The 15,602-nt window shown below is 38.8% G+C and overlaps 1 protein-coding gene across 3 annotated transcripts in view; it reads right to left on the bottom strand.

The window, feature by feature from the left end:
* Positions 1 to 15,602, bottom strand: part of fnbp1l (formin binding protein 1-like) — a 154,906-nt gene that overhangs the window by 54,227 nt on the left and 85,077 nt on the right. For all 3 annotated transcript variants that reach the window (XM_073062702.1, XM_073062700.1, XM_073062701.1), the window contains exons 2-3: positions 9,321 to 9,436; positions 1,742 to 1,795 (exon numbers count right to left, since the gene is read on the bottom strand). In XM_073062702.1, the coding sequence (XP_072918803.1) occupies positions 1,742 to 1,795; positions 9,321 to 9,436 (170 nt within the window). The remainder of the gene's footprint in view (positions 1 to 1,741; positions 1,796 to 9,320; positions 9,437 to 15,602) is intronic.

Below are 15,602 nucleotides of genomic sequence, written 5' to 3'. Positions count from 1 at the left end.
TTTCTTCTCAAGTTAAAATATCAAATACAACTGGGTAAAGATTTCCATGGGGGGGGGGGGGAGTTATGGATATTTGCAAACTAATTTAAAAAACACGTTTTCCTAATCCTGGATGATGAACATTCTCACTAAAATGAACAAGACTTCCAATCCTAGTCCATCCTGATCAGTGCAGGACAGAAGCATAATCCTCACAAAATTCATCAGGAATGAATTGTGGGATCATATACCGGTAATCCTATATATTACAAGGCCATAAGGCATTATATAGAAAGTAGAATGCTGGAGCACAATACATAAGCTCAAAAAAGAGAGATATTGCAAGGGCAAGTGTCCCACTTGACAGTAAACAGAGGAGGACAACCATTGAGATCACCACTTTCCTGGGAGTAAAAACAAGGTGTATCCCTAGAGGAAAGCATCAGACACCAGCTAGCAACAGAAGCACTAGGCTGTCCTTGACCAAATGTCTACAGCAAAAGTTATGTCAGTTCAGAGATGTTAATGATGTAAACAAAATAAGTTACAAAGGAAGAAGAATCATAGTGAATGGAAAGGCAGATTTGTGGGTCCAACCAGGTTGTCTACTCCTACTCCTATTCAAAAGAGTGGAAATAATCTGAGCCTGATAACTTACGGTAAGTTCTGTGACTGCAGACAGAAGATCACTGAGCTTAAAAACTACAAAATTGTCACCCACAATTATACAACAATGAATCATTTGGCAGAGTGACAGATGAAAACCATAATACGTGCAGTCCTAGAAAAATAGAACATGAAGATAAAGCCGAGGGTAGGGATTCATATTGGGTTCCAGCAGATTTTCAATTTGGGTAAAAAAGGGTATGTAACTGTGCATATTTGAACTGGAAGACCAAGAGCCCTCTGCACAATAGCTAGTACATTGCTGCATTTGAAATGTCTTTCCAAGAATTGTATACTTTACTGTATTGATTCAACCTATGTTGATTTTAGTTATAAAGTATGGCTATGATAATTGCCATCGTTCCCCATTTTGACTGGTAAATACCCTTTCAATTAAACAATTCCATTTCACAGAGTTTTAATCTATTTTAAAAGCTCTTTTAAGCATTGCCCTGGAATATCAGATTATTCAGACCAGTGGCCCAGGATCAAATCCTATTCTGTTGTATGGTTATGAATGGCAAACAGAACTGAAGCAGCAGTTGGTTAAGTGAACTGAATTTGAACAGCTGGAGTTCTCATTAATGGCTGTTATTTTTCTTGGAAAGTACAAAACTAACAGGAGTAAAATGGGATGAGGCTGATACTCATTCCTTTTATTGAGCCATGTATACTGCCACGTAGATAATGTATAGAAACACTATAACTATAACCCAACAACAGTCAGCAGCTTTGATTGCGAGAAAAACACTGAAGGTAAAAATAAGACAATTTAAACAATATTTTTGAATATAAATACTCTAATTTTCAAAACTATCATAGAATATGGTCTAAGAGTTTGAAGAAGTAATAAAATGACAGTAAGTACAAACCATGCTTAAAATATTATTTTTCACCTTTTTTATTCTACTGCTCATCTGCTTTAAAATAGCAAGCGAATTTGCTTGGCACTTCTTGCACAGTCGCTTAAGAAACACAGGAGCTCTGAATATTATCGTTCCAGCAATTTTTAAAGTGTATGTGTATTTAAATGGAACTGTACTGCACTTGAATGTAAATCACATCTTAAACCTTTTTTTTAAAAGTCATGACCTACCTGGGTTCTTCATCTTTACTGGAACGTTTTGGTCCATATTTCTTAACAAGATTTCTGTACACAAAATAAAATATACATTATTATTATGTGCTTCACTTCCTCCAGAACACTTGGAAATGAGTAGATGACAAATCCTTTTTATTTAAATGGCAGCTAGATAAGATTTACAAATATGTCACACAATATTTTACTTGTAATCTAATGTTCAGATAATTTTAGTATTTGACAACTAAGAATCATCTCCAGTGCTCAGTGCTAGGGTAGCATTTATAATGTCCAACATCACAGTGTACTGCAAATCTCAGGCTCTCTCATCAAGACCATTGTATATGTGTATTTATGTTCATAACTGTGTAAAGATTAGCTCTGGCACCAAAGCACATTTTTCACAGGGGTTAAAATATTGCATTCATCCTTCAAATCAAAAACATATCTGTGGTATAATTGGTTAGAACTGAAAGTCAATAATAAAACCAATAGCATAATCCCTGAACTACTGAGATTTTAGGACTGAAAATGAAACATTTAAAAAGAATACGGATGGAGGAGAAAAAAATTGAAGTTAAAGGAAAAGGGGAAAATAAAACAAAGTGTTCAAAACATCCAAACACCCGAAATGTGATTTTTTTTTTTAATTAAAAGAGCTCATAAAAAGATAAGATTGGCAGCTTAAACTGTTCAATTTCTGAGCAAGACTGGTAAGTCATTAAAAATTATGAGGTTATTAAAAGGAGACTTACATTCTTGATTATTGTGAGCTTAATAAGATCTAACATACTATAGAAATTGATTAAAATTCTCAAAATTGATACAAAGGCATCGGGCTGTTTATATGAATTGCATTGATCAAACAATATGTTTGAGGATTGAAACTTGCACTGGAATGCAATCTTCTGAATTATTAGCCAGACTGTACATTCATGTATTACCAATGTCACTATTTTCAACCTTGATGTGACACATATCATTTTTTATCCTACATTTCATAATTTTGATGTATTTGATCACTACAGAAATGTGATTAAAATAGTTAGCTATTAAATGGTTGATTATTTGATCAATTCAACCATATATTTAGTTTGAATCTTCACGACTTGAATGCATGGCATACTTTTGCAGTAGCTTTATCTTTCTCCCCAAAATTTATAATTCTTTTTGCACATTTGAATTCAAGTTCTGCACTAACAAAACCCAAATCAGATGCATAACTTTTTACTTAGTCACAAACTAATCTGTAACTAAGCAACTGTCACTTTCTAGAACCAATGCAACTTTGGAAATCTCCATTTTTATTCTCTTCACTTCTCAAGCCACCACTGTTTAGCAAACTGCTAAGAGAGGAAAAAAAATCTCTAAATATTTTTTACATTGAACAAACATCTCTAACAACAATTACTAAGATCTAAAAAAAACCTGTCTCTTCTTCATACCTTTATGCTTTGGGTTGATAGTATAAATATCTGCATCTAGTTTTATAAATTAACAAATAGGACTATGTCAGGCTTTAGCGTAATGACCATTATATTTTTGAGATAGGCCCAGGTTTACTATTGTAGCTACAATGGAACTCAGATGGGTTGAATTATTTAGCAGATTGTTTATTATAACAGTGTTTATATTTAATCCTTGATAACTTACATTTTTGGTGGAACACAGCAGGCCAGGCAGCATCTATAGGAAGTACAGTTGACGTCTCAGCTCAAAACGTCGACTGTACTTTTTCCTACAGATGCTGCCTGGCCTGCTGCATTCCACCAGCATTTTGTGTGTGTTGCTTGAACTTCCAGCATCTGCAGATTTCCTCGTGTTTGCGTTTGTAACTCAAATTTTTCCTCACCGAGGAGAGAGCACTCATTAAATGCTATAGATGATTGTTTAGAAAGGTTTGAACAGCTCAGCCATACAGGATCTTAAATCAAGTAATGTATGCCCAAGTGCAAAACAAAATTCACTCTTTTCATAGCCTTTCTACAGAGTTTAGATGCTTCATGAAAAGATTAAGTGCTTTCAACCTCATAGTAGATTCTTCATGAGAACGCTACAGCACTCACCACTTTCCAATCTCATCTTTTGCTTGATTATTCCCCCCCCATCACAATGAACATTGCCACCATAATACATCTTTACCCATGCTTCTGTCCATATAAACCAAAAACAAAAAAAAAATCATCTTCAAATCTCCCTCCAGAATGTCTATAATCTTTCAGATGATTTCCAATCTTGGAACCTATACATAATCTGCATCATTCCACCCAATACAAGCACAGAACAGGCCCTTTGGCTCAATGAGCCACATAGTCCTATTTAACCTAGCCCAATCACAAGACAATTAACAATGACCAATTAACCTACTACTAACTGTTAGGTCTTTGGACTGTGGGAGGAAACTAGAGCACCTGGAGGAAAAAATGCATGCATGAGAAGGAGATACAAACTTCTAATGGAGGCTGCCAGAATTGAACTGCAATCTCTAATGCCCTAAGATGTAATTGAGTCACGCTAATTGCTATGCTATTGTAGCACCCCATCCTTTTGTTGCAAGCATCTTTTTCCAGGTAAAGTTGAATATCTCTAGCCACTGTCTGATCAAAAGCAATTAGAAGAGCACAAGTAGACCACTCATCTCAAGCCTACTCCACCATTTAACAAGATCATGACGGCTCTGATCTCAACATCAATCTCACATTTCAATCTCAGGGTTGCATATGGTGACATATATGTATTTTGATAATAAACTTACTTTGAACTTGACAAGGCTCCTGAGGATCTTGTGTGTTTCAATCAAATCAGCACCAACTCTTCTGAATTCTAGTTAACCAATCTTTCTTCATGGGAAAATCCGTGTCATTATGTGTCTAGACAACATTCTCTGAATTGCTTCAACATCTTAACATTCTTCCTCAAATAGTAAGACATTACTGCACACTATAATCTAGACACTGTGATGAGTGGGGTACTGGGCCTGCCATTTACCATTTACAGTTTGGAAGAGGGGACTGAGTGTAGCGTAGCAGAATTTGCTGATGACACTAAACTGAGTGGAAAAGCAAATTGTACAGAGGATGTGGAGAATCTGCAGAAGGATATAGATAGATAAATTGAGTGGGCCAAGGTATGGCAGATGGAACACAATGTTGGTAAATGCAAGATCATCCACTTTGGAAGGTATAATAGAAGAGCTGATTATTATTTAAATGGTGAAAGATTGCAGCATGCTGTTGTGCAGAGGGACTTGGGAGTGCTTGTTCATGAATCACAAAAAGTCAGCTTGCAGATACAACAGATTAAGAAGGCAAATGGAATGTTGGCCTTCATTGCTAGAGGGATTGAATTCAAGAGCAGTGAGGTCATGCTGTAACTATACAGGGTACTGGTGAGGCTGCACCTAGAGTACTGTGTGCAGTTCTGGTCTCCATACTTGGGGGAGGATATACTGGCTTTGGAAGCAATGCAGAGAAGGTTCACCAGGTTGATTCCAGGGATGAAGGGTTAACCTATGAAGAGAGACTGAGTCGCCTGGGACTATACTCTCTGGAATTCAGAAGAATGAGAGGGGATCTTATAGAAACATGCAAATTTTGAAAGGGGTAGATAAGATAGTAGGAAAGTTGTTTCCATTGGTAGGTAAGACTAGAACTAGGGGACATTGCCTCAAGATTCAGGGGAGAAGATTTAGGATGGAGATGAGGAGAAACTGTTTTTCCCAGAGAGTGGTGAATCTGTGGAATTCTCTGCCCAGGGAAGCAGTTGAGGCTTCTTCACTAAATATATTTAAGATACAGTTAGATAGGTTTTTACATAGTAAGGGAATTAAGGGTTATGAGGAAAAGGCAGGTAGATGGAGCTGAGTTTACAGACAGATCAGCTATGATCTTATTGAATGGCGGGGCAGGCTCAATTGGCCGAATGGCCTACTCCTGTTCCTATTTCTTATGACATTATCCCACCAATCGTATACAAGTGAAACAAAATCTGTTGTCTTCAATTCTCCTTGCATTAAATATATTGTTATTTTTCTAATTGCCTGGGATATCTGCATATTAACCTTCAATGAATCTTGCACTTGGGCACTTAGATCCCTTTGGAATTCATTAAAGATTTTGATTTATTTACTGAGAAGCAACTGTACCACAAGTTCAATAATGATCAAAAACTTGTTAATCATTATAGATATTTTCATCTGTAAGTGAACTGTACATAAAATATTGAGATTTTTAAACCTATTTTGTTGACTTATTATGCATACTTACAAGAAACTGCTTAAAATTTCAGAACTGCCACTTTCATTCTTCTCATAGTATCAAAAAGACTTTGTTAGCAAGAACATTAGTGTATAATATAAATAAAAAATGTAACAAGAAAATCCAAACCCTGTTAGTTATGGTAGAGTGGCAACCAAGGGAAGCAATGAAAGTATCAAATCACTCATCACAAACAAACAGCTTATTGTGTTTGTGAACAGCATGGTCAGTCTTAGAGCAAATTGTTCCCAAATTTATTACAGCCTTCCACAGTGCCTGCCACATACAAAGAATCAATTACATAAGATTATTTGGAACAGTAGAATTAATATTTAAGTTAATCTTTACTAAAAAGGCAAGCATTCTTCAATAAAGGATCCTTCTTAGCTGGTTTCTTTTTAAAATGTTTTTTTAAAAACTCTTCATGGAAAATTATACAAAGAAAACATTCAAAATTCAAATGTTAAATCAGCCAATACAGAAAAATCTGGAGAAAAACAAAACATTAAAACTCAAATGCTTTGAAAGTTACTTTCAAAATATTTTGGTCTATACAGCTAAGAACAGAACATACGTAAAATAGTACAGCATGGAAAAAGAAACTTCAGACCACTTGTCTGTGCTGGCTTTGATTTTAATCTAACAAATTCCATATGCTTGCATAAAGGTCTTAGTCATGCGCCTATCTAAATGCCTCTTAGTGTGACTATCATATTTGCCTTTACCTTCCCCCTCTCACCTGGACTTGGCTATTATCTGCCAGCTTTTGCTCCTCCTCCTCCCCCCACCTTTTTATTCTAGCTTCTGTCCTCCTACTTTCCTGCCTGAAATATCAACTGTTCATTTCCCTCCATAGATGCTGCCCGGCACACTGAATTCCTCTAGCATTTTGTGTGTTGCTAAAACTTACATATGCTTTCTTTCTCTTTTTGATTAAACTTACAATGTCTCATATCATCCAAGGTTCCAAACCTTGCGATTTGTACCTTTTATCTTTGCAGGAAGATGCTGGACCTGAACTTCATCCAATGGCTTTTAAAGGACTCCCCATGTCATATGTGGATTTACTCCAAAGTAGCCACCTGCAAACTAGTTTTTGCTCAACACTATTGTAATCGGTCTTCCTGCAATTTAGCAATGCCTCTCAAGGACCATCTTTTCCTTATCCATAACTATCTTAAAACTGTGATCACAAATGCTCCCTCACTGAACTTTTCATCACCTGACCAGGCTCACTTCCTAGTACAAAGTCCAGTATGGCCACTTCTCTAGTTCATCCATTTACAGATGTAAGAAACAGTCTGTGAACTCTTTGCTACTAAATGGTTTTCTGCATTAATTACTCATAAAATGTGGTCTGATTTTCATCCAAGTCACAATAATAGACAAACACAATCTGTTTAAACTAATAGTATGCAAACAATTGTCTAATCATTCAAAGTCCAGGCTGGAAAAAGTATGTGAACCCTTGTATTTAATAACTGGTAGAACTTCCTTTAGCAGCAATAACCAACACCAAACGTTTCCTGTAATTGCTGATCATATTTGCACAATTTTAGACCATTCCTCCATAAAAAAAAAACTGTTTCAGTTCATCAATATTTCAGGATGAGCAGCCCTCTTCAATTGGGTTAGGTCTGGACTCGAGCTTGGCCATTCCAAAACACAAATTTTCTTCTTTTCAAAACTTTCTGTTGTTGATTTACTCGTGTTTCGGATCACTGTCTTGTTGCATCATCCAACTATTAAGCTTTAGGCCACTACCCTGACATTCTCCTGTACAATATCTTGATATACTTTTGAATTCATTGTTCCCTCAATGATTGCAAGATGTCCAGGCCCTGAAGCAGCAAAGAAGCCCCAAACCATGATGCTCCTTCCACCATGCTCCAGTCCTGCTGAAGGGTCTCAGCCCAAAACGTCAACTGTACTCAATTCCATAGATGCTGCCTGCCTGCTGAGTTCCTCCAGCATTTAGTGTGTGTTGTTCACAGTAAAGATGAGGTTTTGGTGTTGGTGTGCAGTGCCCTTTTTCCTCTCAACAGTGATATGCATTTCTGCCAAAAAGTTCAAATTTTGTCTCATCTGTCCACAGAATATTGTCCCAGAAGCATTGTGGAACATCCAGGTGGTCTTTTGCAAACTTGAATTGTGCAGAATTTTTTTTTAATATAAAAGAGAGCAGTGGTTTCCTCCATGATGTCCTTCCATGAATGCCATTCTTGTTCAGTGTTTCTCTTATAGTCGACACACAAACAGAGCCTTCAGCAAATACTAGATATTTCTGCAGGTGTTTTGCAGTTACCCTTGGGTTCTTTTTCACCTTCTTCAACATTGCATGCTGTGCTCTTGGTGTCACCTTTTCAGGAAGTTTACTCCTAGGGACTGAATTTCCTCCATATGTGGACAATTTCTCTTGAGACTGATGAACACTCAAGTCTTTAGAAATGCTTTTGTAGCCCTTTCCAGCTTCATGCATCTCTATAATTCATCTTCTAAGGTCCTCTGAAAGCTGTTTTGATTGATGCATGGTGTACGGAAAAAGGTCTTTCTTGAGAAGAGCAGGCTCTGTCAGTAACCTGACTGTGTGTCTTGCTTTTTTTTAAAAATACCTCTGCAACTCACAGCTCCAATCTTATTCATTGATTGGAACACCTGACTCCAACTAGCTTTTGAAGAAGGCATTACCCCAGAGGTTCACATACCGTTTTTCAACCTAGAGTGTGATTGTTTAAATGGTGCACTGAGTTTTAGCGAAAAGTAGTACAATTGTTTGTGTTTTCTGAGTTTAAACAGATAGTGTTTGTCTATTAATAAGTCTTAGATGAAGATCAGACCATATTTTATGAGTAATTAATGCAGAAACCAGGTAAATGCAAAGGGTTCACAAACTAATTGCAACTGTACATATTATTTCAAGAAACTCTCCTGGATGCACCCAAGTTCCATCTTGTCTAAGCCCCTGCACAAAGAGTCCCAGATATTATTTGGGCAATTAAAATTTCACATTACATAAACCTGTTATTTTAACATCGTTCCATCATTGGCCTGCGTGCCAGTTTCTCTATCACCCAATGACTACTGGGAAACCCATCACAGTGACTGCACCTTTCATACTTCTGAGTTCAACCTATATGGTCTTGCTAGATGAACCTTCCAAGATTTTCTAAGTTCAGCTGTGATATAATCCCTCATCAGTAACGGAATATCTCCCACTCCTTACATTCCTATCAAGTCTGAAACAGCTAAGCCCTGGAATACTGAATGGCCACAACCAATTTCGGCAACGGTTACACAACATAGTTCTGACAAAATAGTTACTCAGCACACCATCTTACCTTAACTGTTTTGCATAGCTTTGCTCTATGTCAAGTCTCTCTTTAACAAACTTAGTATATTTTTCCAAGAAGTCAATTCCCCATTGTGTGTGTTTCTCTATGTTGTCAAATTGATCCTAAAAGTAAAACAAAATAAGTATTAGTCATGGCATTACTGTCAGCTTCAAACATGAACATTAGTGTAGTAATTCACTGCATACCTTCAGATCTTGAACAGCCACAAACAGATCATGTGGAAAAAACATTACTTCCATACATTTGAATTTATAAGCATCAAAAAAAATGTTTAAAATATAGTTTCAGAATCAGGTTTATTATCACCAGCATGTGTTATCTTAGAGCACACACAATACAGAAAGAAAAAAAATGATCAAAAATAGTGCAAAGACAGAAATAATATATATTAAAAAGAAGTTCACGGGTTCAATGTCCATTTAGGAATCTAGGGCAGAGGGGAAGAAGCCGTTCCTCAGTCACTGAGTGTGTGCCTTCAGGATTCCGTACATCCTTCCATAAGGGCATATTCTGAGTGGTGGAGGTCCTTAAAGATAGACACTGCCTTCCCAAGGCACTGATCCTTGAAGGTATCTTAGATACCATGGAAGTTAGTACCCAAGATGGAGCTGACTAATTTTACAAATTTCTGCAGCTTCCTTCCATCCTGTGCACTAGCCCACTTCCACCCTCCCCACCCACCTCCATACCAGACAGCAATGCAGCCTATCCGAATGCTCTCCACTGTACATCTACAGTAGTTTAAATGTTTTACTTTCAAACCAACTCCTAAGGAATCAAAGCCGCTGTCTTGCCTTCTTTATAGCATTGATAGTTAGGCCCCTCAGATACCTCGACACCCACGAACTTTAAATTACTCACTTTGTACACCTCTGACCCCTCTATGAGGATTGGGTTCTTTTGAAATGTAACAGAAAAATGCAACAGCTCCGTACAGTTAACAGAATAATGGGCAGGAATGGAAAATATATATCATGGCTAAGATTAAATTTCTACCAAAAAACTCTATTCAAACTGTTACTTATAGCAATATGGAAACATGAGGAAATCTGCAGATGCTGGAAATTTAAGCAACACACACAAAATGCTGGTGGAAGGCAGCAGGCCAGGCAGCATCTATAGGAAGAAGCACTGTTGATGTTTCGGGCCGAGACCCTTCGTCAGGACTAACTGAAAAAGATAGTAAGAGATTTGAAAGTAGGAGGGGGAGGGGAAAATGCAAAATGATAGGAGAAGACAGGAGGGGGTGGGGTGAAGCTAAGAGCTGGTAAGGTGATTGGCAAAAGGGATACAGATCTGGAGAAGGGAAAGGATCATGGGACGGGAGGCCTAGGGAGAAAGAAAGGGGGAGGAGAGCACCAGAGGGTGATGGAGAGCAGGCAAAGAGTGATGGGCAGAGAGAGGAAAAAAGGAGGGGGGAATAAATAAATCAGGGATGGGGTAAGAAGGAGAGGAGGGGCATTAACGGAAGTTAGAGAAATCAATGTTCATGCCATCAGATTGGAGGCTACCCAGATGGAATATAAGGTTTTGTTCCTGCAACCCGAGTGTGGCTTCATCTTGACAGCAGAGGAGGCCATGGATAGACATATCAGAATGGGAATGGGATGTGGAATTAAAATGTGTGGCCACTGGGAGATCCTGTTTTCTCTGGCGGACAGAGCGTAGGTGCTACCTCCAACGGGATCCCACTGCTAAGCACATCTTTCCCTCCCCCCATTTCCGCTTTCCGCAGGGATCACTCCTTACGCTCCTTGTCCATTCGCTCCCCCCCCCCCCCCATCCCTTCCCACCGATCTCCCTCCTGGCACTTATCCTTGTAAGCGGAACAAGTGCTACACCTGCCCTTACACTTCCTCCCTCACCACCATTTAGGGTCCCAGACAGTCCTTCCAGGTGAGGCGACACTTCACCTGTGAGTCGGCAGGTGAGGTATACTGCGCCCGGTGTTCCCGGTGCAGCCTTTTATATATTGGGGAGACCTGATGCAGACTGAGAGACCATTTCGCTGAACACCTACGCTCTGTCTGCCAGAGAAAGCAGGATCTCCCAGTGGCCACACATTTTAATTCCACGTCCCATTCCCATTCTGATATGTCTATCCATGGCCTCCTCTACTGTCAAGATGAAGCTGCACTCAGGTTGCAGGAACAACACCTTATATTCCATCTGGGTAGCCTCCAACCTGATGGCATGAACATTGACTTCTCTAACTTCCGTTAATGCCCCTCCTCCCCTTCTTACCCCATCCCTGATTTATTTATTTCCCCCCTTCTTTTTTTCTCTCTCTGCCCATCACTCTTTGCCTGGTCTCCACCTCCCTCTGGTGCTCCCCTCTCCCTTTCTTTCTCCTTGGGCCTCCCATCCCATGATCCTTTCCCTTCTCCAGCTCTGTATCCCTTTTGCCAATCATCTTTCCAGTTCTTAGCTTCACCCCACCCCCTCCTGTCTTCTCCTATCATTTTGGATTTCCCCCTCCCCCTCCTACTTTCAAATCTCTTACCATCTTTTCTTTCAGTTAGTTCTGACGAAGGGTCTCGGCCTGAAATGTCGACAGTGCTTCTTCCTATAGATGCTGCCTGGCCTGCTGCGTTCCACCAGCATTTTGTGAGCAATATGGAAAATAAGGTTTTTGGCATCAATCTATTCTAGCTATATTGTACCCTTCAAATATTACGCTTTTCTGCATCACTTTATAGTGAGTTTTTAAAATGCCACACTAATTAACAACACTCTAGTCTGAAAATTAATTTTATTCAGAATTTATTTCCTCAAATACAACCCAAAAGTAGAATTTTAAAATCAAAGCCTTTCAATACATAATCAAAGATCCCTCCCACCCATTCTCTCATCTCCCCTCTTCCACTGGACAGAAGATACGAAAGGCAGAAAGCAACAAAGCCAGGCTCAAGAACAACTTCTATCTCACTGTTATATGACTATTAAATTGTATGATAAAGATGGAATTTTGACTTCACAATCTACCTTATGATCTTGCACCTCTTGTTTACTTGCATGTCACTTTCTCTGTCTCTGTTATACTTCATTCTGCACTGTTATTTTTTTAAAACTTATTCTACCTTAATTCTTTGTGTAATGATTTGACTGGGTTATTCATAGAACACAACACAGAAACAGGCCTTTTAGCCCATGCTCTTCAGCTTAGTACCATTGATCTGTCCCAGACCATTGCCCTCCATACCACTCCCATCCAGGTCCTATCCAAATTTGTTTTATACGTTGACACTGAACACGCACCCACCACTTACACTAGCATCTCGTTCCACACTCTTACCAGCCTCTGAGTGAATAAGTTCCCCTAAAAAAAAATTTCACCCTTCACCCTTAACCTCTAGTTCTAGTCTCACCCAACCTCAGGGTAAATGCTTTTTCCACTATCTATACCCCTCAATTTTTTTTTAATATCTTCTACAAATAAAATCTCCCCTGATTCTCCTATACGCTGGGGAATAAAGTCCTAACCAATTTAACCCTTCCCTAAAACTCAGGTTCTCAAGTCCTGGCAAAACCCTTGTAAATTCTCTCTTTTCAATCTTATTGATACCTTTCCTGTAGGTAGGTGACCAGAAGTGCACACAATGCTCCAAATTATGCCTCACCAATGTCTTGTACAACTTCAGCATAACACCCCATCTCCTGAACTCAATACTTTGATTTATGAAGGCCATTGCACCAAAAGCATTATTTTTGACCCTATCTACCTGTGATGCCATTTCCAAGGAATTCTGCATCTGTATTCTCAGATCCTTCTATTCTACCACACTCCTCAGTGCCCTACCAATCACCATGCAAGTCCTACCCTGGTTTGTACTCCCAAAGTGCAATACCTCTTATGCGACTGCAATGAATTCCATCTGCCATTTCTCAGCCCATTTTTCTGGCTGTACCAGATCCCGCTGCAAACTTAGATAGTCTTCCTAACTGTCTACTACACCCCAATCTTCATGTCATCTGCAAATCTGTATAAACAGTATGCAAGACAACCTTTTCACTGTATCGCATTACATGCAACAGTAATAAACCAGTTCCAACTCAATTTTAATTTATTTTTCTGCTTTGACCGTAATCCTGGATAGTCTACCATCAAGATGAGGCCACACGCAGGTCAATGGAGCAATACCTTATCTCCCGCCTGGGTAGCCCCCTACCTGCCGGCATGAACATCAAACTCACAGACCTCCGTTGATACCCCTGCCTCCCCCTTACCCCCATCCCCATATATTATTTTAGTCTGGTTCTCTCTCTCTCTCTCTCTCTCTCTTTTTTCCCCCTCACTATAATCTCCCCCCCAGCCCTACCTTTCGTTCTCTTTTATTTCCCATAATTCTCCACCTTCCCCCTAGCCCATTTCCCTCCAGCCTATTACTTCCTAGCTCTCTACTTTATCCCTCCCCCCACTTCTTATCCCCCCTCGACCATCCCATGTCACTTCACTCCTGATGAAGGGTTTCAGCCTGAAACATCATCACTACCTCCTCCCATAGATGCTGTCTGGCCTGCTGAGTTCTGCCAGCATTTTGTGTTTTTATTTATTTCCAGGATCTGCAGATTCACTTGTGTTATCATGGATAGTCTGTCACTTTAGAAGTAAGTGTTTTGTACTATGCTCTGGTTATGAATAATTACTCATAAGAACACATCTAAACAACTCAAAGACAGAATGCCTAAAATGACTTCCACTTTTAACTGTTGGCAAGTACACCCTCTCAACTTTCTCTACAGATCTACGGAAAACAGGTCACACAATGATACAGCAATAGCCAGAACAAAATAGTGAAAAAGAGCCAGTGAACCTGCCGACCCCGAGGATTCCTCGAGGTGACTTCAGCTTCATCTGTGTGCTCAAGAACCATCTTTGGGGATTATGAGACCACGGTTGAATTTTTGATCAAAGTCAACAAAAGCTTGGAAAACAAAATTGAACTTCTACATGGAGATGTGGCATACCTAGCCAATCTGTATGACAAAATGAACATTATAAATATGACACTGCAGGATGAAAAATTCAATTTAATCCAGGCAAAAAGTGCAGTGTCCACTTTTACTGGCAAACTGGAAATATAAGCAAAACACTGGGAGAAGAATTTTCTTGCTGTTTTTCTGCATGGCACTCTCTTTCATGGATGGTGATTTGTAGTCACTGAAGGATTTTCAGAATCGATTCAAGGATTTGAATGATCTGGAAATTCCAGACTGGGTAATTAACCCATTTCTTTTGCAAGGTGGAAGAACAGGAAGAGAACTTGCATGAAGAAATTATCGGAATTCAGAATGAAGAAGCAGCAAAAATGCTTTTCAAAATTGTCATATGTTGTGGTATGTGGCTACACTGTCATACATAGTTTCCGGGTCTTTGGAGAAGAGCCAAACTGCTCTTCGTTGCGTTTCCATCCTCCTACCTTGTTGAAAGAGGCATCAGTGCAGTGAACCACATACTCACAAAAAACAGAAACCACTTAGACACTAAGTACGGGGACTTAAGTCTATGGGTATCACAACTTGAATCAGATATTTCAGCTAAAAACCATCAAGCTCAAAGATCACATTGATTTCAAAGCTGCTGTACAGCACACAGGTACTGTGTAAACTAGGTTTAAAAACAAATACAAATTTAAAGCAGAATCATTTTTCTCATGGTAGACATGTTTTTACACTATGGGGACAACAGAAAGTATATTGTGCCTAAGAGAGGCATTGGCAAGTATGAAGGTGCTTTAGGGGATGTCGGCAACTATGAAAGAGCTTTAGGTTGGGAAACACTGGTGCAAATTAAGTACATATTAAATGCTACTTGCAGACTTTTGTTCATTAATTTCCGTTTCTCATCTCATTTAAATACTCAATTCAACATCTATAATCAAAGAAAATTACATGGTTGCAAAAGAATAATTAAATGCATTGTTTCTTTTAAGTGTTTCTAGCAATTTGAAATCAGACTAAGTGCTATTAACTCAATAATTCAGTGCTTGGTTATCTTTACTGTCTCATTTAAACACATGATCATTTTTAAAAAGCTACTCAAATCCTTTCAAAAATTAGCCTCTCCCAATCTTTGCAATCTCCACTATTCCTTGATCACTCCCAAATTAATTTTTCCCCACCTAGGTTCGCTATGACTCAAGCTCATTAGGGTAGAAATTCTGAAATTCCCCTCCTTAACAACTTCCTTGAACATCAATCCTAACTTTTTTTAATGGTGGTCCAATATTAAAAAATTGTTTCATAACTTTCGCATGATGTGTGCTT

The sequence above is a fragment of the Hemitrygon akajei genome, chromosome 12 (assembly GCF_048418815.1).
Source record: "Hemitrygon akajei chromosome 12, sHemAka1.3, whole genome shotgun sequence".
NCBI lineage: Eukaryota > Metazoa > Chordata > Chondrichthyes > Myliobatiformes > Dasyatidae > Hemitrygon > Hemitrygon akajei.
Note: the sequence above shows the minus strand (reverse complement) of the source record. Positions and strands in the feature narration are given on the sequence as shown.